This window comes from Condylura cristata, unplaced genomic scaffold (assembly GCF_000260355.1).
Source record: "Condylura cristata isolate star-nosed mole 26May11 unplaced genomic scaffold, ConCri1.0 scaffold00001, whole genome shotgun sequence".
NCBI classification, from domain to species: Eukaryota; Metazoa; Chordata; class Mammalia; order Eulipotyphla; family Talpidae; genus Condylura; species Condylura cristata.
The window spans coordinates 45,240,200-45,265,418 of record NW_004567102.1 but is presented as its reverse complement, the minus strand read 5'-3'; the positions used below and the strand labels follow the sequence as shown (position 1 = coordinate 45,265,418).

The following is a 25,219-nucleotide window of genomic DNA, read 5'->3' as shown; positions in this document are numbered from 1 at the left end:
TCACTAATTCAACGATCCCTTTTTCCAACTTCCTGCTTGTTGAAAATGTGATTTTTTTGGGGGGTGGGAGGTCTTTAATGTTGGAAATAACATTTTTCTTCACTAAGAAAGACATTTTACAAGTAAAGCATTATCAATCATTATTCTTGAAGTTGCTTAGCCTGATTAACTGTGAGATATCTGTGTGCCTTGAAAAGGGTAGCAATTTTCTTTAGGGAAGAAGTGCTTTCATCTTCATGTGATTTAGGCTTAAAGGCAGTATCGTAAGGGGATAAAAATGTCCCAGAGAAATATCTGTTAAATGTGATGGAAGACAGAGCTACCTAGGATGATAAAGCTCAGGGGTAAAAGTTGGGTTACATAGTAGGAAGTCTTACTAGTGTGGTAGCTACTTTAACCTTGAAGTTTGAGATGCTCTTGTAGAAACAGGCATAACAAGAGTCTTGTATGATAATAGAAACATTAAATGCATGCTCAGTGTGCTAAATGTGCGTGAAAAACGTTGAGTTAATATACCACACATAAGTAACAGCTATTAATGCAACCGTATTCGGTTTTAGGCCGGGCGAGAGTGACGTCGGAACCTTTATGTTGGGGATCTTATTGCAGTGGGGACCGGAAAAGGAGCAGGATCCTTTGGGACGATGTTGGGAGGTCGTAAGCCGAACTGCTCTGGGGTCGCTTTTTAGGAGTCCTTAGGTCTGGAATCCGGGGCACGCAAGATGACATCCCGCACATAAATTGTCGGCGGGTGAATTGTGTGTACGGCCGGTGGCACGCAGCTCACCGTGAGACTGGCTGTTTTGCGCAGGCGCGAGAAAGGGCGGCGTTTTACGGCTGGGCTCTGCGTAGGATCCGTGCGAGGCAAGCGCGGTAGGTACCTGTTGGCTTGGTCGCTTGAACATGCTGCTTCTGGGTTATTGCTTGTCCCTACCCAAAGGCCAGGAAAAGTGGCGGAAGGCTAGTGGTCCTGGCTAATGAGTGCAGCTGGCAGGACGCCGCCACGTATCCAGCGATCTTTGTTTCCTTCTGGGTGCGCTGCTTGCTTTTGGAGCCTGAGACCACTCTGCTCCTGCGGGAAGCTCAAGGTCGTGTGTTTCCTCTGCGGGAAGGAAAGGACACCGGTGGTTCAGAGCATTGATGGCGTTGTGTTTGTGTTCTGTTTGCGCGTCCTTTTGTTTTTTTTTTTGTTTGTTTTGTTTTTTTTTCAGAAAGAATTTAAGGCACCTAATGCTGTTGGATTAAGAAGTTCAGCACATTGTTTTGGTAAACAGGATGAACAAGTCACTGAACCTAATACTTCTATACACGCCCGGTTACTTAACTGCTCCCCTCCCCCCCAGTATTAACCAGGAAGTGAAATTCATCCTTTACATGAAACTTATTTAACAAAGACCTTATGCTAGGCACTGTGAGTATTTAAACAAATGACATCTCAAAGGTTTTGTCTTTTATTTTAAATGCTAAGATAGAAAGAAGATATAATAAGCAAGAAATGAGAAACTTAAACTCCCACAAATAGAGTTAAGTACTTGTACAGTTAAAAATAGTACAGCCCGTAAAGTCTGTAAAGTTACTGGGAAAAATGGCAAGGATAATAGTGTTAAGAGAGTGAGTTACAAATCAGCACAGTATGCATTATGAACTTAAAGATATGGATAGAGATACATAATTTTAATGATTATCTGTGGTAGAGTTGGTGAGCTATCATTTTAATGTACTTTTTGAAGCTTCAGTAAACAAGTTTCATAATCAGAAATTTAGAAAAAGAACTATTGCCAGATTTCAACGGTAGACATAAAAGGAACATCTAATACACATTGAGATCAAGGAAACGTTTTAAAAATAAAATTTTGATTATAATAAATACAATTTTACCATTCCCTTAAAAAACTATACTTGTCACAGTACAACCGTACACATACGACATGTGCACTTATCCTCCACCAAAGCTCAGAGCCAGTACTCACTCTATGGCCCCTACTAACTTCTTCCTTCCCCACTATATTTTTCAGAGGTTAAGAGTTATTTTTCTTGTATTTTTGCAAGTTTGTTTTCTTCAATTAGATTCTGCACATGAATGAAATGAAGAAAACTCCTTGAACAAGGAGGTAATTACAGAACTGTCTTGAAGGAATTGGCCAATTTTACTGCAGTTGGAGTGGCCAAAGGAGTGTCTGTAGCGTTGTCTGAGGAGTGTTCCTTGAAAAGTAACCTGAGGATGAATGGAAGGCAAGAGATGAGGTTATTTTAGGTTATGACAATTCCATGAAATAAGTGCTACCTACACCTGAAACTTACTTGGTATCCTGAGTGCAGTGGGGAAATTACTGAAGGAAAAATACAATCTGCCTTGTCTTTAAGAAATAACATTTTCAGCTGTATAGAAAGTAGGACCAAGGTGGGCAAAAATTAGACTTGAGGACCTTAGAGTAATCCAGACAGTAAATGATGGTGGCAGATTAGAGATTTTGTTCTCTGTCAGCATGATACCTATTAGGCACTGTGTAGATGAACTTTTTAATGAATTAAGTGAGAATTTCTCCATATTTCTTTAAAATCTCAAATACCAGAATGACCACAGTTTCAAGATAAAGAAGGAACCAGTAGCATTCTGTTTATTAATATAACCTCAGTATTTCATAGTTGTGAGGTGTTGTTTCAAACTCTTGAGAATTCCTGCAATACTGATGATCATGCAATTAATTTTCTGGAAATAGGGGAGGTGAGATGGAAATAGATGTTACCACAGTGAGGACTGTTAACCTCTCTGAGGCTCATATTCCTAATAATACCTTCAATATCCTTATCTGTCACAACTTATATAATTTCTAATATTTCTAAATTCATAAAGGAAGTAATATTTGAACTGAGTGTTAAAAGGTAGTACAGAAAAAAAATGGTGAAAGAGGGAATAGCATGTTTTTTGAGAATGTTGAAATAGATTTAGGCTAGACTCTGAATGGCCTGTTAAAAAACAAATGAAAAATTTAAAAGACAAAGCTCAGGAGAAAAAATGTTCAGAATCTAAAGAAAGATATGAAATGCAATCTCTTTATCCACTTAGAACAATCAAACTGCTGTAATAAAATACTACAGACTGGGTGGTTTATGAACAAAAATATATTTCTCACAGTTCTGGAGTTTGATATGTTTAAAATTCGATTGTCAGGGAATAACCCACTTCCTGATTCAAAAATAATCCATCTTTGGGCCTCTGCTGGCACAGAAGTTAAAGTCTCAGCTCTGTCAAGCTGTGGCCAGCCACTGCAGCATGCATCAGTGTGATCCCTGGCCAGGGAAGTCACCCACATGGCACAGAAGACCACTCCTTGCCTGCTGCTCTCCTCAGCAGTGTATCTCAGTGGATTCTCCTATTCTGCTTCTCAGTCTGTCTCTGGTGAATCCTCTCACCATGCACACCTCTGCCCTATACCCCAGTTTTTGTATGCATAAATAAATAAATAACATTTTTCAAAAAGTGAATCTTTTTGCTGTGTCTTTGCCTAATAGCAGGCATGAGCTAGCTCTCTGGGGGCCTTTAAAAGGGGACCAAGCCTAATCTTGAGAACTTTGCCTTCATGGCTTAATCACTTCCTAAAGGCCCTATCTTCTAATACCATCACTTTGAGGGGTAGGATTTCAACACATGAATTTAAGGCAACACAAGCATTCAAACCAAACACCATTAAGCTTAAGAAATAACGCTTAACTTCACTCATGACAAATACACTGAAATACTATTTTTCATCTATTAGCCAAGATAAAAACTTTTGATGATGCCCTATATGGACTCACATAGCACAGCAGACCTCTTCTGTCTCACCTGCTGCTCCCCTCAGCAGTGTATTTCAACCATTCCACCTCTTCTCTTCCCCACTGTCTCTGGTGAATCCTCTCCTCCCACCTCTGGCCTGTATCCCAGCTCTTGTAAGCATAAATAAATAAATCTTAAAAAAAAAAAAAAACTTAATCAGCTTCTTTCAGTATTTATTGTATAGTTATTTCATGTATTTTTGAGTGTCTATAGGTAAAACACTAAGATCTTCTTAAATGGCATTTGCTTTTATACATTTGTAATAGTCACTCATAGATGCTGAACTACTTTGCAGTCTCATATGAAGGTTTCTAGTGCTGGTTTCCCAGTTCCCTGGCCAGGGATCAAACTCCTGTCCCAGAGTAAATAGGGCTCTGCTTAAATAAATTATGAGATTCCATGCAGTCATAAAATAAAAGGAAAGTTCGGGCCCTCCCTGGTGGCGCAGCGGGTTAAAGCACTGCACTGAGAATCTAAAGCTGCTTCCGCATGAGTTCAATTCCCGCCTGCCCCGGAGGTGACCACATGGCGTGGCAGACCTCTCCTGACCCGCCCGCTGCTCCCCTCAGCAGTGCATTTCGTCGATCTGCCTGTTCTGTTCCTCACTCTGTCTCTGGTGAAGCCTCTCACCGCCCCTGAGCCTCTGGCCTGTACCCCAGTTCTGTATGCACAAATAAATAAATCTTTAAAAAAAAAAATAAATAAAAAATAAAAATAAAAGGAAAGTTCTTTATGCTGTTACGAAAAAATCTCCATAATACAGTAACAGATTGAAAAAGCAAGGTACAGAAGAATATATACACAATAGTCCCCCTTACGCATGCAGGATAGCCATGTGTTCCAGGATCTACAGTGGATGCCTGAAACCAAGGACAGCATTGACACTAACTCTTTTTATTATGTATCCCTATTAAAATTTCATTTATAAATGGAGCACAGTAAGAGAATTCTAACAATAACAGGATAGTTATAGCCATATAATAATAAAAGTTATATGTGATCTCTCTCAAAATACCTTATTGTAGATATTTTTGGACAGCCATAGCTGAAGTCATGGAAATACAGATAAAAGGGGACTGTATGGCCTTCCCTGGTGGCGCAGCAGGTTAAAGCACAGCATTGAGATTCTAAAGCCGCTTCGGCATGAGTTCGATTCCCGCCTGCCCCAGAAGTGACCACATGGTGTAGCAGACCTCTCTTGACCCACCCGCTGCTCCCCTCAGCAGTGTACTTAGTCGATCTGCCTGTTCCATTCCTCACTCTGTCTCTGTTGAAGCCTCTCACCGCACCTGAGCCTCTGGCCTGTTCTGTATGCACAAATAAATCTTTAAAAAAAAAAGGGGGGGGGACTGTATTGTGCTATTTCATGTAAAATAGAAAAAAATTGACACAAAAGGCATTTGTTTAAAGTATCTCTGAAAGCCTACATATAAATTTAGTAGCACTGGTTCTCTGAAAGCCTACATATAAATTTAGTAGCACTGGTTATCTTCAAGGACGGAAACTGGATAGCTGGAGTCAGAAGTAGAAGACATATTTTATAGTGTACCCTTTGGGTTTTTTGATAAAAAATATTTTGACTCAAGAAGTTTTACTTTAGATTCACAGGAAGTTGCAAAAATAGTACCTTTCCTTATGTCCTTGGAAATTGACATTGCTAGCAGTTACTGTTAACTGTTTGGATTTTACCACCTTTACGCGCGTACTCATTTTGTGTGATATCACATCTAGAGATTTGTATAATCCCCGCCACAATCAGGATAGGGAACTATTCCATAATAACAAAGAAACTGCCTGTGACTACTCCCTGTTATCAGAATCTCCCCAAGCCTGAACCCTTGACAATCAACTCACCTAGTCTCTCTCTCTTTTTTTTTATCCTACAAATTTAATATCATCTAGTCTCTTTTTACTATAATTTTGTTATTTCAAGTGTTAAATAACATTTATTTGCATTTTGACATTTAACATCTATTCATTGAGCTTATTTACACCTGTGTATCCTCTTTGACGAACTGATGTCTTTTCATAATGTTTTTGTATTTTATAATGGGGTTGACTTTTTTTTTTAAATGGGAGTTGTTTTGTACTGTTAAGTTTAAATAGTATCCATATATATTTTAGATACAAGTCCTGCATACATTATGTGTTTTGCAAATAGTTCTTCTCAAGCTGCTGTTGATAATTAGTATTTTCTTAACAGGGTCTTCCACAGAGAAAAAAAAATTTTTTTTGATTAAACTCAATTTAACCAAATATTCTTTTATAGATTGTGTTTTTGTGTCAGATGTAAGACCTTTATACCTAGTTTGAAGTCATGAAAATGTCATGTATTGTCTAAAGTTTTTTAGTTTTGCTTTTAGATTAATGGTCTATTTCCAGTTTACTTCTGTATAAGTGAGATTTAGATTGATGTTTTCTTTTTTGTTTATGACATTTCAGTAGTTTTAACACTATTTCTTGAAAAGTTCCTCTATTGAACTGTTTTGTGCCATTTTCAAAATATCCGTTGGGTGAATTTTTTTATGTCTCTGGACTTCTATTCCATTGCTATATCTGTCCTCCAGTACTATACTGCCTTGATTACTATAGTTCGATGGTAAGTCCTAAAGTTGGGTATTGTCATTCCTGCAGTTTTCGTCTTTTTTAAATATTGCTCTAGTTATTTAATTTCTTTTGCTTTTTCATTTAAATTTTGAATTATTTTGTTTATATATACAAAAGAAAAGCAGGTGAAATTTTTATAGACTTGTATTAAATGTATAGATTAATGTGAACATTTTTTTATGTAAAGGGTATTGAGCTACGAATAAATCCATTTCATGCAGCTAACATATAAATGACAGAATTTGAGCTAGTTTTGACAAATAGTCACAGAATTAATATTACCTTAACTTAAAAGTTAGTGTAATTTTTATTTGAGTATCTTTTCTATACACTTAGCAGCATAATGTAAATGCAAAAACTAATGGCACAAAAGTTTATATACACATTCTTTATTTTTGCTACTTGTGATTTCAGAAATACCTACTTAGAGTTAGATGGCAGAATTCAAGACCTTTATTTTTTAGAATAAAATTCAAAATGGTGGAAAAACCCTTTTGTTTACCAAATTGTCATGTAAGATTGCCATGTAATACTGAGAAGCTCAGTGATTAAATTATTCTTCTGCTCAAAAAATGATATAAAACTTTTTTTTCAATTTCATGCATATATGAGAGATTCATACCACATAGTGCTTTCTGTAGACATTTAATTTTTTTTCTTATTTTATTAGAGAACCATCTCAGTAGGACTCTACCAGTAAAACCAGTGAATACAGCATCATGTGGTTCAAATCCTATAGGATGACTTTTACCTGCTTGAGTAGGCTGAAAAATTACAGGTAGGTTTATTTATTTATCGCTGTGGCAAATAATTATATAATTATGTGAAATAATAATAATTTAATATTCACTATGTTTAATAAACCTTGTCAGTATGTAACAAATCAAGTGATTTCATTTAGGTAGCTTTTACTGACTTAAATAATCTTATTTTTCTAACAACTTTTAAATTTGGATAATAGTTCAAACAAGATATAATAGGAGCTTGGACTGGGATGGTAGTAATAGATATGGTTTCAAATTGTGGTTCTACCACTTACATACTTACTCTCTCTGAGCCCCCTTTTCTTATCTGTATAGTAAAATAATAATAGAACTTATAGAGATTTTGGGAGGATTAAATGAGATGATATATGTGGGGCTCTTAAGTAGTATTTGACATTTAGTAAGTACTCAATATATGGCAGTGATGATGATGTGTGACCCAGAAGGCCAAGTTTTATAAAGTTCCATTTAATTGTAACTTACTGCAAAAGCAAATTAATTTTCCCTCATCTGTAAATATATATGCACATACATATATATCCTTCCAGTGTATTATTCTAATAAATTGAATAATTTTGAATTCAAATATCTTTCTACATCATAAATCCCATGTTACATTTTTCTAAATGGTAGTTTTTATCTGGATCTCCATTTTGACCTCTTAGGTACCCTTGGACAAGACAGTACAGTACTTCTCAAACTACTGTGGACAGCAATGAGGTTAAAACCTTCCTTACTCTGGCTCACAAGTGGTGGGATGAGCAAGGAGCATATGCACCTCTTCATTCTATGAATGACCTGAGGGTACCATTTATTAGGTAACATTTTGTAAATTCTAAGCTTTTAAAGTACACCCCTTCTCAGTAATTCATCTTCTTTTGAGTTCATTGTTTGAAACTGCTAATCACCCAACTTCTAGGCTGTTTTCATAAATCAACCTGAAAATTTCTGGAAAATTACTAGATTAATTAAAAAATCCTTATGAAAAGGAACAAAGATCCCCTGGCATCAAGGTCATTGTATAGTGAATTTCACCTTTGGGCAGTCCTAATAAAAGGAATATGATGAGACAGTCCAATTCAGCAAATATTTATTGAGAACTTACCTTGTATAGATACTGAGGTCTTAACTCTGTAAAAGCTACCTGGAAGCATTCAAAACATAGTCCATATACTTCAGAGATAAAGGCACGGTTCATGAGCTGTTTACCAAGAAATTGTTCATTTGGTCTTACGTTCATTTATTTATTCACTAAGACATTTTCAAGCAGCCAGTGTGGGCAGTAGGCACAGAATATCACATTTAGACTCTGTCCTCAAGGGACATTCTGATTGGTTTTTACTCATTTGTCCAGAATCAGAGAAGCAAAAGAGAAATGTTGGCATCGTTTTATTTCCCTTGAATTAGTGGACCATCGAAATACTAAGGCAGAAGAAAGAAGTTTTATTCTGTTAGGCTGTTATAGTTCAGCATAGGCTCAGGATTAACAATATCATTATCAAGTAGAAGCTCATTAAAAATGATGATTTCTCAGCTCTCACCCAGCATCTACTCCGCAGGATCAGCTGTCTATGTTTCAGCCAATGTTCAGGTGATTCTGATGCACACTCAGCTTGAGAACCACACGGTTCAAACAACTGTAACACTATTATTTTGCACATCATCCTAAAACACATATCTCATGGCAGTGCAAATCATGGTTAAAAGTTTACATTTATTCTGAACATAGTGTAAACCTATTGAAGGGGAACCATATGAGCTAATTTATGATAAAAAGGCATCATTTTGGCCATTGTGTGAAGAATGGGTTGTATTTCATTTGAAACGGGTATTCTGTATATTGTAACATTGCATTAAAACCATTATCTAGGATATTCACAGAAGTTAATTAATTTTGACTGCAACAAAAGATATTCTAAGAAATTCTCATTATGTATATTGTTTTAATATAAGCATAGTTAAAACTCATAGATAGTCCACTTTAAAAGTTTAGTTTACATTGTTAGGTATAACTGTGTGTGTGTGTGTGTGTGTATGTATATACATACACTTACTTTTGTTTATGTGATAAAGTGTTACTGATTATCTTAGAAATAAGTTTATAGTGAAGAGTTGTATTTGCTGTTTACATGACCATATATGCAAACATCACTAACTTAGAAGATTAAAGGTTAGGAATTGGGCAGTTTCTGAAAATACAGGTCTTCAGTGTACATCTAAGCCTTCTACACAAAGAGGTAAAATGACCTATTTGTTTGGGCACAGGAGTTAAAGTCTCAGTGCTATTAAGTAATTGCCAGCCACTGCAACATGAGTTCAATCCCTGGGCTGGGAGCTGACCCACATGGCACAGCAGACCTCTCCTCTCTTATCCATTTCTCCCCTCAGCTGTGTATTTCAGTACATCACCTGTTCTGGTCCCCATTCTGTCTGGTGAATCTTCTTACCCCCTGCACCTCTGATCTAGAACCCATATTTTTGTATGCATAAGTAAATAAATCTTTTTAAAAAAAACAAAACACCTATTTGTTGCCTGCATGAAATGGTTATAGAAAGTCCTGGCAAGACCACCAATAGGTGTCTCAGGTGATACAATATCTCAAATAAAATTAGGTTAATCTAAACTAGATTGTTTTTTAATGTTTTTCTTTGGATATATACTAAGGTTACTAAGTATAATTACTACTAGATTATCTCAGAATTTTAAGCCTTCTGTTTTTAATTAGTAAAATGTTTTATAAGTAAGTATAATAAATGCCATTTAATGCCTAAAATAAAATATTTATTTACAAAAACATCATTAATCCATTGAAAATTATTTAATGTTTTATATTTCCTTTAAAAATATACTTTTTAAAAATTTAATCATTTGATTTTATATGTTTTGAATTTTTGAAAAAGAGACAATCTTTTAAAAACAGTTGCCAATCACCAACCAGGAAAACCCTTGTCTGGGATGAAGATTCTTGATGTTGGCTGTGGTGGTGGATTGTTAACTGAAGTAAGTGATTTACAGCTTTGAAAATACTTTTGTGATTATTAAAGTAATACAAGTGTTTTGCTTTTTAAAATATAAAAAAATAAATGAGAAAATTAATAGCTTTGAAAATTTTGATTTTTGTATTCCAAGAGGTTAGGCAGTTTCCAGTAGCTTAAATACAATAAGCCATCCCTTTGCATATGCTTTAGTATCAAAACTTAGCAGTTTTACCTGCAGATGGGCCTCTTCCCTCTTTAGTGCTTTTGAGCAAGTGGAAGCGTACTCATTCTTCCTGTGATGAACATTTGCTTTAGCTTGTAATAAGTTGATGCCCTACAGCTCTGTTTTGTATACTTCTATCAACATAGCTTTTCATTTAAATGCTGATCATAATAAGATTTTTGAAACATATATTAAGAAACAGCATAGGGTACAAATGTAAATTAAGGTTCAGTGTAATGTGGCACTCTCAAGGACCGTTACAGCCATAGTGACAGTGAGGTAAACAGAGGCCTGTGACACGCAGCTGAGTTTCCACATGCATAGAAAATGTGTTGTTTCTATGACATGGGCTTTAAATTTAATCAAATATAATATTTCATGAAAAGTAAAATATGTGAAAGATACCCCTTAAAATTGAAAATGTGTGGTGTATGGAATTGTAAATGAGTAAGCTTTTTCTGTGTCTTCTTGGTGTAATATTGCAGACCTTATGTCTCTGAAGTTAAAATAATTTCATTTATACTTTTATAGACTAATTCTCACTTAAATGCTGTGCAAGTTTTGATCAAAATTAGGTTGTGTTTCAAAACTCCATCAAGTCATGGGATGTGATTGAATGTAAAAGTCGAAAGAAGAATTAGCAATGACAAATCATTTTACTGACAGAAAAAACTCAAAAAAATCATTTGTTAGAAAATTTGAATAGCTCAGAAATTTTTTGCTATTGTTTCAATGGTATATCTATTATACTGCAATTATATTTATTCTGTTAATGCTATATTTTACATATAAATATACCTACAGAATATAATTTTTTTCACTATTAAGTTATTATAGAGATCTATCTGTTAAGCTTTCTATCATGGAATATTTAAAACACACAAACTAAATGATGTCATGAATCTTCCTGAACCTATAAGTGATCTCCAATAATTATCCCATGTGGATAATCTTGTTTCTTTTTTGATAAACTTTTTATTGCTAATGTGTTCTAATTTCTTCTTGAGGGTAATTTTTTTTTTTTAATGTCCTTAGCCTCTAGGTAGACTTGGGGCTTCGGTTATTGGAATTGATCCTGTGGATGAGAACATTAAAACAGCACAGTGCCATAAATCATTTGACCCAGTCCTGGATAAGAGGATAGAGTACAGAGTGTGTTCCCTGGAAGAGATTGTAGAAGAGACTACAGAGACATTTGATGCTGTAGTAGCTTCTGAAGTTGTAGAACATGTGATTGACCTAGAAACATTTATACAGTGCTGCTGTCAAGTATTAAAAGTAAGACTTAGGAGTTTACTTGTTTGTTTTTTCTACTGAGTGTATGGATGCATAGCCATAAATTGTTTCATAATTCTTGAAACTAGGAAATCAGGATTGGGAAACATCTCTGCTGGAGATTACTTCTGCCTCTCAGTTTGCTCTCAACAGTGAGGTTTTACAGATTCACTATCTTGATGTCTAGGTTTCTTGGAAGATGTTGATTTTGAACATTATAAGGCAAACAATAGATTTATAGCAGTATTTTTTCATCACTATAGCCTGGATTAAATAATAGACATTGAGTCACAGCTGCTAAGAAATTGATTGGATTAATACCTAAAAACATAAAAATCATTATGAACAAAACTTAATTTGGTATTTTCTCTTATGTAATGTGTATGATAATTTTCAGTTTATGGAGGTGTATTCCAAACGTATGATTTTACTTGATTAGATCAGATAAGGAAGGTAAGGCAGGTGTTATTATGGCATCTCTTGACCAATAAAGATCAGCATTTAAGAGCTGTCAAAACTTACTGAGTTTTTAAGTAAAAGGTAACTAGGCATTTAAATGGGGCTTACAGCTACATCTTTTGATTCCAACTCTTGATTCTCCCCATTATGCTATTATGTCTATATAATTTGCCACAGATTTAGTCCTCTGAAGGTAGCTTCATATGTTTAAAAATAAATCTATCTCTAAAGCATTATTGTTACCACTGTGTTGGTTGTTGTTTATATATTTAATAGGTGATACCTTAAGGAACTAGGGTGAGGCCATTGAGGCACCAGAAACAAGAATCAAAGGAGGATCTTGTTGTTTGGTGCCAGCCACACACCTGTGTGCCCTGGGGACTGAGTGCCTCCTTCCACTGCCTGCCCTGCTTACCACCCTGGCCTCACCACAGTCCTCGCCCTGTGCAGAAGCCATGGAGCCTTTCCCACAACTCAGATATTAACCTTGACTTTATGCTATTAACTAAACTACAGACCTTGCTAAATTTCATTACTTTTCCCACTAATGTAATTTTTCCTGTTGCAGGATCTACTCTAGGATTCCATATTACATTTAGTGGACATGTCTCCTTAGTCTCCTTCAGCCTGCAACAATTACTTGATATTTCCTCTTAAATGAGTTTTATTAGGCTTATCCCCTATTTTCCAAGCAGAACCTCTTAATTATTGTTTTGTGTCTTATATGCCAGCTAGTGTATGTGAATGGAGGTTATTTCACACATACTGGGATTGCTGGGATTGAGGACTTTGAAACTAATTTTTACTTTAATGGGGAATATTTTTAAAAAATAAATGACCACTGGTCACCATTAATTCCTTAGAATAAGATTTTGTAGAGCACAGATTAGATATTCATGAGTGATTCCCCCCCCCATTCTATTGAGATATAATTGACACAAAAGTGATTCTTAAAAAGATATTTAAAAATACTTGGTTTTTACAAATGAAAGTTACTATGTGTAATGAAGTAGTATCTGATGTTTTAGCTTTTAATTTAAAGGAATATTCAGAATTTCAGAGTTTCCTCTTCTTAATTTTTGGTTTAGGGTTGTATTCAGGTTACATTTTCTCTCTGTCTCTTTGTCTTTATGCATATGTTTTTGCATATATAACACACATAACATATATATATGTGTGTATAGACGTGTGTGTGTGTGTGTATATCTTATGTTGTTTGTGGAGGAGTCACTAGCATGTTATCCTTATTAGGCTACTAAGAATGCATAAAAGAGGACAGGGACATTATTATCCTCGCTGTAGTAAATAAAGGAAACAAAATAACTATAGTCAGTAAAACAGCCCCATGAATGGTACTTTCATTTAGGTACTTTCTCTCTTCATATTCTGTATACATATTAATAGTCCATAGATTTTTTATGAAATAAATATTAAACAGAACCTCTCAAACCTCAATTCATTGATGTTTTTTGTCAGAGACAACTTCTTGGCTGTGCTCGCCAGCACAAGCTCTGTAGCTGTACCCTATGACAGGCAAATTAGATGCTGCACCAGAGAGAAACAGCAGTGACATATTAGAACGTAAATGTGGACATCAAACAAGGGAAAGAGTCTGATCTTATTTTTTATTATTTGATATGTACAAAAGAATGTATATAAGTAGTTCATAATAATTTGTGATTTTTAGGAATTATAAGCACTTGCGTAAATGCATCTGTAGTGGACTGCCTTTTTCTCTTTAAAGATTTATTTGTGCATACAGAACAGAGGTGCAGGGGTGGTGAAAGGATTCACCAGAGACAGAGTGGGGAGCAGTACAGGCAGATCAATGAAGTACACTGCTGAGGGAGCAGTGGGTGGGTCTGGAGAGGTCTGCTGCGCCATATATCACCTCCGGGGTGGGGATCGAACTCATGCTGAAGTGGCTTTAACTTCTTAGTGCTGTGCTTTAACCCGCTGCGCCACCAGGGTTGGCACTGTAATGGACTGTCTTTTTAATGGTGAAGTATCCAAGAGAAAAAATATGAGCTGGGTAAATTATGTGTTACTGCTGCATGTATTATCTTAATTACAAATTAAGTTATTTGGAAGGAGTTAGGAGTTAACATTTACCTAAAAAAAAAAATGATATCCCTGACATTTCTATTTCTCTAACATATTTTTTTTTAGCCTGGTGGTTCTTTATTCATTACTACAATCAACAAAACACAGCTGTCCTATGTCTTGGGAATTGTTTTTTCAGAGCAAATTGCAGGTATTGTACCAAAAGGTACTCATACCTGGGAGAAGTTTGTTTCACCTGAAAAGCTAGAGAGCATTCTGGAATCTAGTAAGTATTAAGAATTTTTCCAATTTTCAAGGCCTAACTGAACTTTTAAATATCTATAGTTATTAATTACATAATAACCTAGCACTTGATTAAATAGACCACTGCTTGGATGTTGGTTTCATCTCTTCACCTAGGTCAAAAACTCCTTGATGTTAGTATTACATATTAGATACCACTTCTCTCTCACCTGTGGCACCTCCTCATGCAAATCATAGATGATCAATTAATACTTTTTGACTCTTACTCCTCATTTGTTTAAGGATGAAGTACAAATGTCTATCTAGTATGTACACATTCTCACTTTACCGTGTGGAGGGCTTAGCATGTATAGGTTAGCTTACATACTATTTTCCCCTAATTTTTCCATATTTAAATATATTTTGAGCTGCCTTGTCATTTTTTATGTATTTTATGCTACATATAGCATAACTTATACATGTCCCTTTCTGGCCTCAGAGCTCCTTAAAGGTAAGACTATGTTCATTTTGCACTTTTTAATTTTTACTTTATTTCATTTGTTGTTGTTTCAATTTAAAAAAATTATTGTGGTAACAGTTTAAATCATTAGTTGCGTTTTCAAAGTATGGGATCTTTCCTTGCATGTGTTAGAACATTGCATCCACCACCAGAGTATCCAGAGCCCACCACAGTAGTCTGTTGTTCTCTTTCCCCACTTTATTCAGTCCCCTCCTCTCCTCCTCTGCTACTCTCAGTTCCATAGTCAGCTTTTAGGGTTTGTTGTTCATTTGACTTTATCTCTTTTGTTTCTCTATATTTCATATAAAAGTGGCACCATTTAATATTTGTCTTTCTCTTCCTGACTTATTTAGCTTATCATAATTCCCTCTATACATATTGTTGCAATTGGCAAGAGTTTACCATTTTTGACTACTGAGAGGTATTCCACACATACATACACACACGTATGTGTATATATGTGTGTGGTATTCTAATACCTCATCCTTCTGATCCACTCACCTGTATTTGGGTACTTATGTTATTTCCATAGCTTGGCTATTATTGTAAACAGTGCTGCAGTGAAAATGGAGTATATGTTTTCCTTCAAATTAGTATTTTGGTTTTGTATTCTTTGGATAGATATCTAAGAGTGAATTGTTGAGTTGAATGCAAAATCCCTTTTTAATCTTTTGAGCCCCTATTTTCCATATATAGGCTGGGCCAGTCTGTATTCCCACCAACAGTATAAGAGATTTCCTTTTTCTCCACATCCAGGCTAGCAGTTGTTGCTTATGTTTTTTTTTTTTTCTTAAATATTTATTTATTTATGCTTACAGAACTGGGGTACAGACAGAATGGGAAAAAACAGGTAGATGCATCAAAATACACTGCTGAGGGGAGCAGAGGGCGGGTAAGGAGAGGTCTGCCATGCCATGTGGGTCACCTCCCTGGCCAGGGATCGAACTCATGCTGCAGGGGCTTCAGAGCACTTCATAATGCAGCACCTTAACCCCTTGTGCCACCAGGGAGAGCCCGGGATTATTTCCTTAATTCTTCTTCTTCTAGCTCAATGTTCACATAAAAGAAGGCAACTGAGTTTTGTGTTTTGTACTTCCTACAATGTCTAGATCTGCTTTGTACATCATGATCACTTAATGTGTATGTTAAATTCTTCTCAAGTAATACCATTTATTTGACATTCCCATTTAGATTAACCTTTGTCATATGCTTTGTTTCATATGTGTTTATATCACTAAACTTGATTCTATTTGGAATGTTATCAGCCCATAGCCATGTTGTAAAGACTTTTGAAAGTAACCTTGTTGAGAATAGAACAGAATGAAAAATAGAAAAGATGCTTTATTGGAATAATCACTTGTTGGCAGGTATTTACTAGTAAGAGGACAACATTTATTAAATGTTTACCAAATTCAAAGTACAGTGTTATTTTATACATGTATCTAATTATAACAGCTCACTATCTTTTGTACATTTGAGAAAACCAAGATTTTAAAATATTACCATATGATAGGTATCAGTTGGGATTTTAACTCAAGCAGTCTTCTTATAGATTTTGTCTGTTCTAAGGTAAAGAGAGATATGTATATAGTTAAAAATATTTGTTTCCTATTACATAGGAATTCTTTTTAATATGGAAAGTTACCAAGAGATTCTCAGTAGTTGGAAGATTAACAACTTATGAAATTTCCTCTTTGTGATTTATTTTTTCAGATGGTCTTTCAGTCCAAATTGTGGCAGGAATGCTGTACAACCCCTTCTCAGGATATTGGCATTGGACTGAAAACACCAGTCTTAACTATGCAGCTCATGCTGTAAAATCCTGGGATCAAGAAAACCAGGTATCTGCTGATCTTGTTTTAAAAGAAAAAACAGAAGAATTCCAGACTGAAGCCTCAGCCAATCCAGATGTGCATGAAAAGCTGAAGAAATGAATTACTTGTAAGGAATAGTAATATTACTTGAAATTTTGATGCTTTCAAATGTAAAAATATAGAATTTATCCTCTGAGAGAAGATCATAAAGAAAAGAAAATCAATAAAAAGGACTAAAAGCTTGGAGGAAAGCTTTTGTTGTTTCTTCTAATACTATTTTCCAGAGATTATCCATGGACCAAAAAGTTTTGTCAAAACTTTTGTTTCTGTTTCTCCTTTTAAAACAAGCAAAGGAATTGTTAAACATTTCCTGGATTTGGATTCAGACATTAAAAGCAAGAAATTCAGGTGCCTCCCTGGTTGCCTAGGGACTGAATCTCAACACTACCATGGTAAAGGCCCACCATGGGGGTCTGGGTTTGCTCCTTGCCAGGGAGCTGACCCACATGGTGCGGCAGACCTCTCCTGACCCACCTGCAGCTCCCCTCAGCAGTGTATTTCAGTACATCTGTCTGTTCTGTTTCCCACTCTGTCTCTGGTGAATCCGCTCACCCTCCCACACCTCTGGCCTGTATCCCAGTTCTTGTATGCATAAATGAATAAATCTTAAAAAAAAAAAAAAGTAAAATAATTTGACACCATTTGAAACCTCTTTTTGATGTATGCTAAGAACACTCATATGGGATTCTGTGCTATCATTGAATTAGAACACATACAACATTGAGAGGCATTGAATACAGATTTAGAGACTGCTTGGCAGCCAGGTACAGAGGCAGTCATACTTAAGGAAAAATAAAATTTGAACATGAATATATGAGGTCTGTACAATTCCATAAAGCACACTTGCAGGATTATAAATTACAGAAATAAGTCTAAAAAACTAGAAAATGTTATTGCACAAATAAAGATGGGAACAAGTCCAAAGGAAACAGTACTAATGTATTAATATAGCCAACACATAATCCTTTTATTAACTTACAGTGTCACTCCATTAGGAAATCTTTATTGACTTTTCCTAATGAGATGCAAATAACACTTAAGTCTTCTCTGCCAGCCACAAAAATCCTGACACTGACAGCTGCATGAAAATCAAGCAAAAGAATTTGTGAAATCAATAAGCTGATTGTATCCCAATGAGAAGAAGATGCAGTGCATATAAACCAGTCACTGTTCTGGTGCTAAAAAGGCTCCCATTGGATCCAAGGGGAAAAAATATGTTCTCAAGATGATGTGGCTATGGAGCTGAGATGGGAGTGGAGCGTGACAAGGTAAATATGGCCACTGGATGTTTCCACTTCATTCCACTCATTTGAATTTTTGTTTCATGCTGACTGGACCCTCATTGATCCCCACCTGTCTTTCCTGGGCCCATAGTCAGGTTTCTGGGGCCCAAGCAACCCTTACAAAAATAGCAAAACTAAGTGTGTTTAATTTTTTTTTTCTGAGAATGTCCCATAGCTTGAGACAAAAGTGTTTGTGATTCCCCAAAAGATGAGAAATAGAAATATCTATCTACTTATATTTATTTAAAACTAGTGCTAAAATACTACAGGGTGGAAAAAGCCTTCACAGAATTTGTTAGAAAAAGATAGTCACTTTTCCTATATTCTGTAAAAGTGAACATGAAACCTACCAAAAGTCATAAAAGGCAAAATCTGCAGCAAGATTTAATTACCCTTTTTGGTCATTCTTAGTTATATTTACTTGGAAGGACTTTTTAAGAATCTGTTTTGTTTTTTTTTTTTTTAGGTTGGAATGGGCCAGTCTGGATTAATTAACAGATTTATACATGTTTCAAGAACTTCAATTCATAAAAAACTGCTGATTTTAAGTACATACAAGATAGGTAAATAGATAGATGACCAGATGGATAGATGTGTGGATGGATGGATGGGTGTTGGTGGGGGTTGGAAGGATGGATGATTGATATTCTACCACGATATTGTCAAAATCCAAGGGAACTGTTTTAATCCAGACTAAGTGTGTACCTCAACTCCCCATCCCAACCACTCACACCCTCTCACAAGTGTGACTTGGATGCCAACACACAGTGTAGAGGTCTTTGCCCTGTCAGGCCTCTGCTTTTTCACAAGTCTGGAAATTTTGCACCTAGAACTTTCTCTGAAAGCGAAATTGTGAAGACTGAAATGAACTCTGTCAGAGGCAATCTTTCTGTTTGCTTCTTAAAAGTCTTCCTCTGAAGTCAACTAGTGCCAGGTGACTGGCACTTAGGGACTTGCTGAAGTCACATATTTATGACATTCTTGTAGCCTAGTAAGGATAACATCTATTCTTTGCCATTGTCCAGGATTTAAACACCCCATACCAGTTCTCTCATTTAATCTGTCCCCAGTTCTGTTTTTTTGCATTCATCTTTCCTAACTTTACCTCCCACTGCTTCCTTCTCCCACACTTCTAAAAAAGTTTTTTTTATTGTAATAGTTTATTTTTCCATCATTTTGTGCCTTTTTCCATCTCAGTTGTAATCCCTGTGGACTTCCCATCACCAGTTCACCTGTGTGCCATCACAATAGTCTCATACACTACCCCCTCCTCCCTCCACATTTTTGATGCCATTCCTCACTCAACCCCCATAAAATGTCTCTGGTATATAGTTGTTCATTATTATTTTTTCCCCTGTCCTTTATGCTCCTGCTATGAGTGAAACTATCTGGTACTTTTCTTTTTCTTTCTGGCTTATTTCACCAAGCATAATTCCTTCCAGTTCCATCCATGTTGCTGCAAAAGGCATGTGTTTATCTTTTTTGATCACTGAGTAATAGTCCATTGTATATATGTACCACACCTTTTTAATCCAGTCATCTACTTCTAGGCATGTCTTTCCTATTGTAAATAAAACATCTGCTGCGACTTTTATAAGCTTCATTTCACATTTTACCAATTACCCTACTTTTCAAGTCTTTATCAAAGTTTCCTTTATTTCCTGCCTTAACTGAAAAGTTGACCATTCTCTGAAGATAGTCTCATTATCATGTCGTTTTGAAAAGTTTTACATTTTCTATGAACCTCAGAGTTTGGACGTTGGGTTCCCTTGACTTATTGTCATGTTACAGGGCAGGGAGAGGGGCATGCCAGAACCCTCAACTTGCTTGCTCTAAATAGGATCTGCCACATCAAGACAAAACATATATACCTTTAATGGAATGGAAGTTTAATACAATTAGTATGCAATACAGAGAAGACAAAGAATATAGTTTCAAAGTGAAGTGCCTGAAGTTACCCATCCCCTTGTGGGTAAAAGTTCAGCCAAACAGGATTGACCCAAAGCAAGTTCTGACAAGCCTGTGGCAATTCTAAAGCACCTTTTGTCAGAGACCAATGGAAAAGGGTCAAACACAGCCAGATAATTCTCGGAGGGAAAGAGCAAAATTAAAATCAGGATAAAAGCTGCCATTGTTAATCTTTCCACTGGTCTCTCACCCACATCCGTTTCAACCAGCCCAGGACCAGGAAACAAGACCTGCTTCTTCACTTCTCTCTGTTCCTTGTGCCTCTTCTAGGTCTCCTTCTCACTCTCCATTCTGCTTCCTTCCTTCTCTACTCTCCTATCCAGCTTCTCCTCCCTGCTCAGCTTCACCCTCCCTTGGGTGGGCAAGAAACGTGGAACCAACCCTTTTCCTGGGGACCGCCCAGTTACGATTTCTCTTGTGTAAAAGCCCTTGCTTCTCCAAGCCTCACAGCTCCTTCTCTGTACTCTGTTGTAAAGCCCCACTTCTAGTCACTTCCCTCGGTGTCTGTGTTCTTTATTTCTCAAAGGTCTCTCATCTTCTTGAGTAATGTCTAGGTGGGTGGTTTGTATCCTACCTACAAAGAATTGCACTTAAAAAATGCACTCAAACACATAATAAGAGAAACACAAATTTAAAACTAGAAGGAGACACTATTTTATCATTATCAAAGAAGGAAGAATCCAGATATTTAAGAATATGTTGGGCCCTTCTTTGTGGCACATCGGGTTAAAGCACAGCACTAAAAAGCTGAAGCCACTAAAGCACTAAAGCCACTTCTGCATGAGTTGGATCCCTGCCCCAGAGCTGACCCACATGGCATGGCAGACCTCTCCTGACCTCCCCACTGCTCCCCTCAGCGTGTACTTTGTTGATCTGCCTATTCTGTCCCCACTCTGTCTCTGGTGAATCCTCGCACCGCATCTCTGGCTTGTACCCCAGTTCTGTATGCACAAATAAATAAATCTTAAAAAAAAAATATGTGAGGTAAGTGTATGTATAAGGAAAGAGACTTTCAAAACTACTGAGAGTGTAAACTGACTTCCATGGAGAGCAGTATGGCAAAATCTACTACAATTACAATGCATAGGTCATACACTTCCACTTCCAGAAATAAGTAAATGCATATATGTTTTATGCTTATGTACATACATATGTGTATATATGCATAACAGCTGTCTTCTATGCAGTGTTAGAAAAAGAAAGAGGGAAATTGGAGGTTCCTTTTAAGATAAAAAAAAAGTGAGGTGCAGGATAGGCGGTTAAATGCTACAAACATTTAGAACTATATATGTACAAATGTGCAGGTATAAATAAGTAAATAAATATGGAATGCTATTATAATGAACAGAAGAACTTGAAATAAACACAGGAGTAGATGACTATTTTCTCTGTGGAGGAAAACTGGGGAACAGTTAGGGGTAGAGTGTGTCCCCTGGAGCTCCAGCAAGAGAGTGAATGTACACTCTAACTGGATATTTTTGAGGAACTTTTAGTAAAAGTTTTATTTACAAAAGTGTAAAGCCCTGGGGCTAGAACAGCAGGAAGTCATTACCACCCCTCCTGCTGAAGGAAAAAATGTGAACCTTATTTTCTGAAACCCATGGAGGGTACTGATGTGGAGAATTGCCTGATGCCATGACTCTGCCAGAAAAGGTGCCTTGATTAGTTTGGGTAGGAACCATCCAACATGGAGTGTCCCTTTGGAGCAGAGTTTTTGATTCTCTTCATAAACAGTGGATTAGCCCATTGTTAATCAAACTGAGGTCTGGTCTCACCTGGAAGCTTGTTAGACATTCAGAAATGAAGGAGCTCTCTCCCCCCACCCCACCAGCCCTCCTACAGGAATTTGAATGTTTACAAGATGCCCAGTGATTCACATGCATAGTAATGTTTGGGAAGCACTGATGTAATTGTCTCTTGATCATCAGGGCAGAATGCCAGTTGACACATGCACTTTAAAGACTGAAAAGAACTGATTAACTGTCCCCTTGTCACATAGTCCGGACCAGGCTGCAGAATCACACTACACAGGCATAACAATATCTGCATAAACAACAGTCTGAATCTACCTTTCTCCAAAGGTGACAGTGTCACTGGCAGGCATTGGGGAGTTTATCATCACTGGATTCAGTTGCGAACTGAGTCACAGACTAAAGGCCGAAAGCAGAATACCACGGACAGCGCCCCAGCTGGGCCCTGGGTGCTGGTGGTGGAAAGCCCCACCTGCTGTGACACACTGAGCTTGAATTTTGAGCTTAAGGCAGCTATGGGAATTGGACTAGTTAGCCTCCCCAAACCTCAGTTTCCTCATTTGTAAAAGAGAGATGACAATACTTATCTAATGCAGGTGGTTTTGAAAAACTACTGGAAAAAAATCATTAAGTAAGTAGAAAAATGCAATATGCCTCTAGCTAGTGTCCACAGTAATGATGCCTTGGCTGACAGAAGTGTAGATGGTGGGAGGGGTGGAGTAAAGAGGCTTGTTCTGGCTTCCAAGGTCTCTCTATACCATCTCACTAACTGAAGGGACCTGTGGAGAGAGTGGAATGGCAGACAAGCTAATCTTAGCTACACCTTTACCCTGTTGGGTAGAGGTCCTACCCAGTCACGGGGGGGTGGGGGTGTGTGTGAACGTGGGATCACATTCTACACAGCATCTGAAAAAGCTGTTCTTTGAAGGACTAGTGTCCTTAGCAAGTCATGTAACCCCACCCTGTTATATTCCCTCAGGCTGAGTTAACTATGTCACTGTCACTCCTCCAGGGCCAAGTCTCTGTCTTCTGTGATTGAATTGCACCAGGTTGTGGTACAGCTTTTCCATGCAGGGCTTAGTCTAATCTTGCACAAAAAAGCTGGCTAAGTCTTGTATCACTCACTGCAATGCCTTCACAGCTTAGCTGCCTTCCTCCTTCCCCAAAGTTTTGTTCTGACATTCTCATACCAGACTCTTGCCCACCCTTCAGGTTTGTTGACACCTAAATACCACTCTATGTCCTTTTGTCTTTATACAAGCCTGGATTTTTTTAAGTTTTATTATTATTTATTAATGCATATAAGAACTGGGGTATGGACAAGAGGTGCGGGGTGAAAGGATTCACCAGAGACAGAGTGGGAAACAGAACAGGCAGATGTACTGAAATACACTGCTAAGGGGAGAAGCAGGTGGGTCAGGAGAGGTCTGCCACGCAATGTGGGTCGCCTCCCTGGCCAGGGATCGAACTCATGCTGCAGTGGCTGCAGATAACTTGATAGTTCTGCACTTTAACCCCTGCACCACTAAGGAGGCACAGAAACCTGGATTCTCATAATCTTTGTCTTCTATACTATGGGTCCACAGGCTAAATTTTAATCTGCATCAGATTGTTTAAGGTTATATTTTATTTTCTCTCATAGGATTTATATTATTTTCTCTCATTTTACCTATACCTGCTCCTTAAATATGCTCACTTCAATGTGTCTCTGAGAATTAAACCATATTTGTATCAAAGATCAGAAAATGCTCAGTAATAATTTGATAACCCCTGGAAGTAGCAGTGGCCACGCTGGTCTCCATGAAAGAGAGGTTAGGTCGGCCTGTCAGGGAAGTTGAGAGAGTGAAATGCAGTGGGGCACTCTCTGGGACCAAACACTAGTTTACCTGATTTCTAACTGATTTTGTGAGCACAGGGTTTGTCAGTCTTGATTCTCCCATTTGCCTTCTGTGTTCATCTATATTCTCCCAGCTTTTACCCTGCGTTTATATTTCTCCTAGTGCCCTTCCCCATGGCCGAACGTAGACACCCAGGTAAATAATTTGATAACAAATACCAATCTGATATTCCTTTAATGTTGGCTCAGCATTTACTGACTGAGCAAAGACAGTGCTATGAGGGAAGCACATAGAAAGCACAGAGGATCACCGTGAACCTGCTCCCCTTCCCCTCTCAGCACGAAACATTTCTGCTATGATCCCAAACTTGCCCACTCTGCTTCCCGTGAACAAGGTCCTGCAGCTTCTTGGCTCCCATCCCTGCAACACTCTGGCGACAACCGCTGTCACTCCAGCAGGCCCTTGTGCTCCGTTCCTTTACCTGTTCATAGAATGATGACTTCCAAGCTCACCCACACCACTTCCTGAGGGGTTATATACACGTATCCCAGTGTTTGGGAGGCCTCACATATACACAGTTTGGGACTACGCACGTGTTAGTGTTTGGGAAGCAGCCTGGCTCCACCCTTGCCTTATCTCCATGGCGTTGGCCACAAGTCCGTATTTTAATAAAATGCCCGCACTCACTGCCTGTCGTAGGAACTGCGTAGCTGCGGAAGTGTGAGCAAGGGGAGTTCCCTATCGCGCCAATCTCTGGCTTCTTCACAAAAGCCTGGATGGATTTGATATCTGTCCTTTCCTCCGAAGAGCAATTACCCCCCTCCCCCACTTCGAAATTCTTTCACTTCTTCCAAGTTTATACTATCCATGCTCTTGCTTAGTTTCATGTGTATACCATAAACTCCTGCGAAACACCGTTCTACTCTTTGTACTGATGAACTTGAAATAATTGATCAAATACACACACACATAGATACACAGATACACGTTTGGCAGATTTTATGCACTGAGAATGAAAAGAAAAAAAGAAAAAGAAAAAGAAAGCAAGCCAAAACCAAACCAAACACTGTTAGTTCGGTGACAAGGATGTCAAAGGGGAAAGACGTGCGGTAGGTCTGAGAGGAGAAATTTCTGCAGCGTACAAGCTTGTTGTTTATCATATTAGATATCTCTGTGATGGCCTGCCCAAGACCTAGGTGATCGTGTAATGTAATGAGCATTTTTATAAGTTATGCAGACACACAGCATTTTCCTGAGGGCCAGAACAAGCTAATTCTCCGTCTGAATCCGCGCCCCGGTGACCAGCCCCCGCCCGGTGGCGTTCCAGCCCGCGCAGCCCCCAGGTGAGTCCCGAGCTGCGCATCCCGCTCTGCTGCCGCGGGAGGGGCTGGCGTGAAGGCGGAGGGCGGGCCGGGGGTGGGGGGAGCCGAGATCCGGGTCCTGACTGCAGCTTCCTCGCGATGGAACCGCATTTCCAGCCTCCTCCGCAGCCCTCACCCTAGCGCGGCAAGCCGTTCCAGGCCGTGCCGCCTGGAGGCGCGGAGCCCGCCCGGCGCGCCCAGCCCTGCAGCTCCG

General features: G+C 37.8%; 1 protein-coding gene across 2 annotated transcripts; it reads left to right on the top strand.

Annotated features, from left to right (window-relative positions):
• The first annotated feature begins 7 nt into the window (after window positions 1–7).
• On the top strand, window positions 8–16,990 carry COQ3 (coenzyme Q3 methyltransferase). 2 transcript variants are annotated; one of them, XM_012721755.1, is made up of 8 exons: window positions 8–873; window positions 1,212–1,411; window positions 7,095–7,202; window positions 7,854–8,006; window positions 10,090–10,189; window positions 11,426–11,668; window positions 14,294–14,453; window positions 16,644–16,990. In XM_012721755.1, the coding sequence occupies exons 3-8, from the start codon at window positions 7,144–7,146 to the stop codon at window positions 16,862–16,864; spliced, it is 936 nt and encodes a 311-aa protein (XP_012577209.1). In that variant the 5' UTR covers window positions 8–873; window positions 1,212–1,411; window positions 7,095–7,143; the 3' UTR covers window positions 16,865–16,990. The 2 variants fall into 2 exon arrangements, with proteins under 2 accessions (XP_012577209.1, XP_012577206.1); XM_012721752.1 differs by lacking the exon at window positions 1,212–1,411.
• Window positions 16,991–25,219: the final 8,229 nt, after the last annotated feature.

Coding starts and splice junctions, on each gene's coding strand:
- COQ3 (XM_012721752.1), top strand. CDS start 7,144: ATGTGGTTCAAATCCTATAGGATGACTTTTACCTGCTTGAGTAGGCTG. Junction 8,007..10,089: donor CTGAGGGTACCATTTATTAG/GTAACATTTTGT, acceptor TTTTTGAAAAAG/AGACAATCTTTTAAAAACAG. Junction 11,669..14,293: donor GCTGCTGTCAAGTATTAAAA/GTAAGACTTAGG, acceptor ATTTTTTTTTAG/CCTGGTGGTTCTTTATTCAT.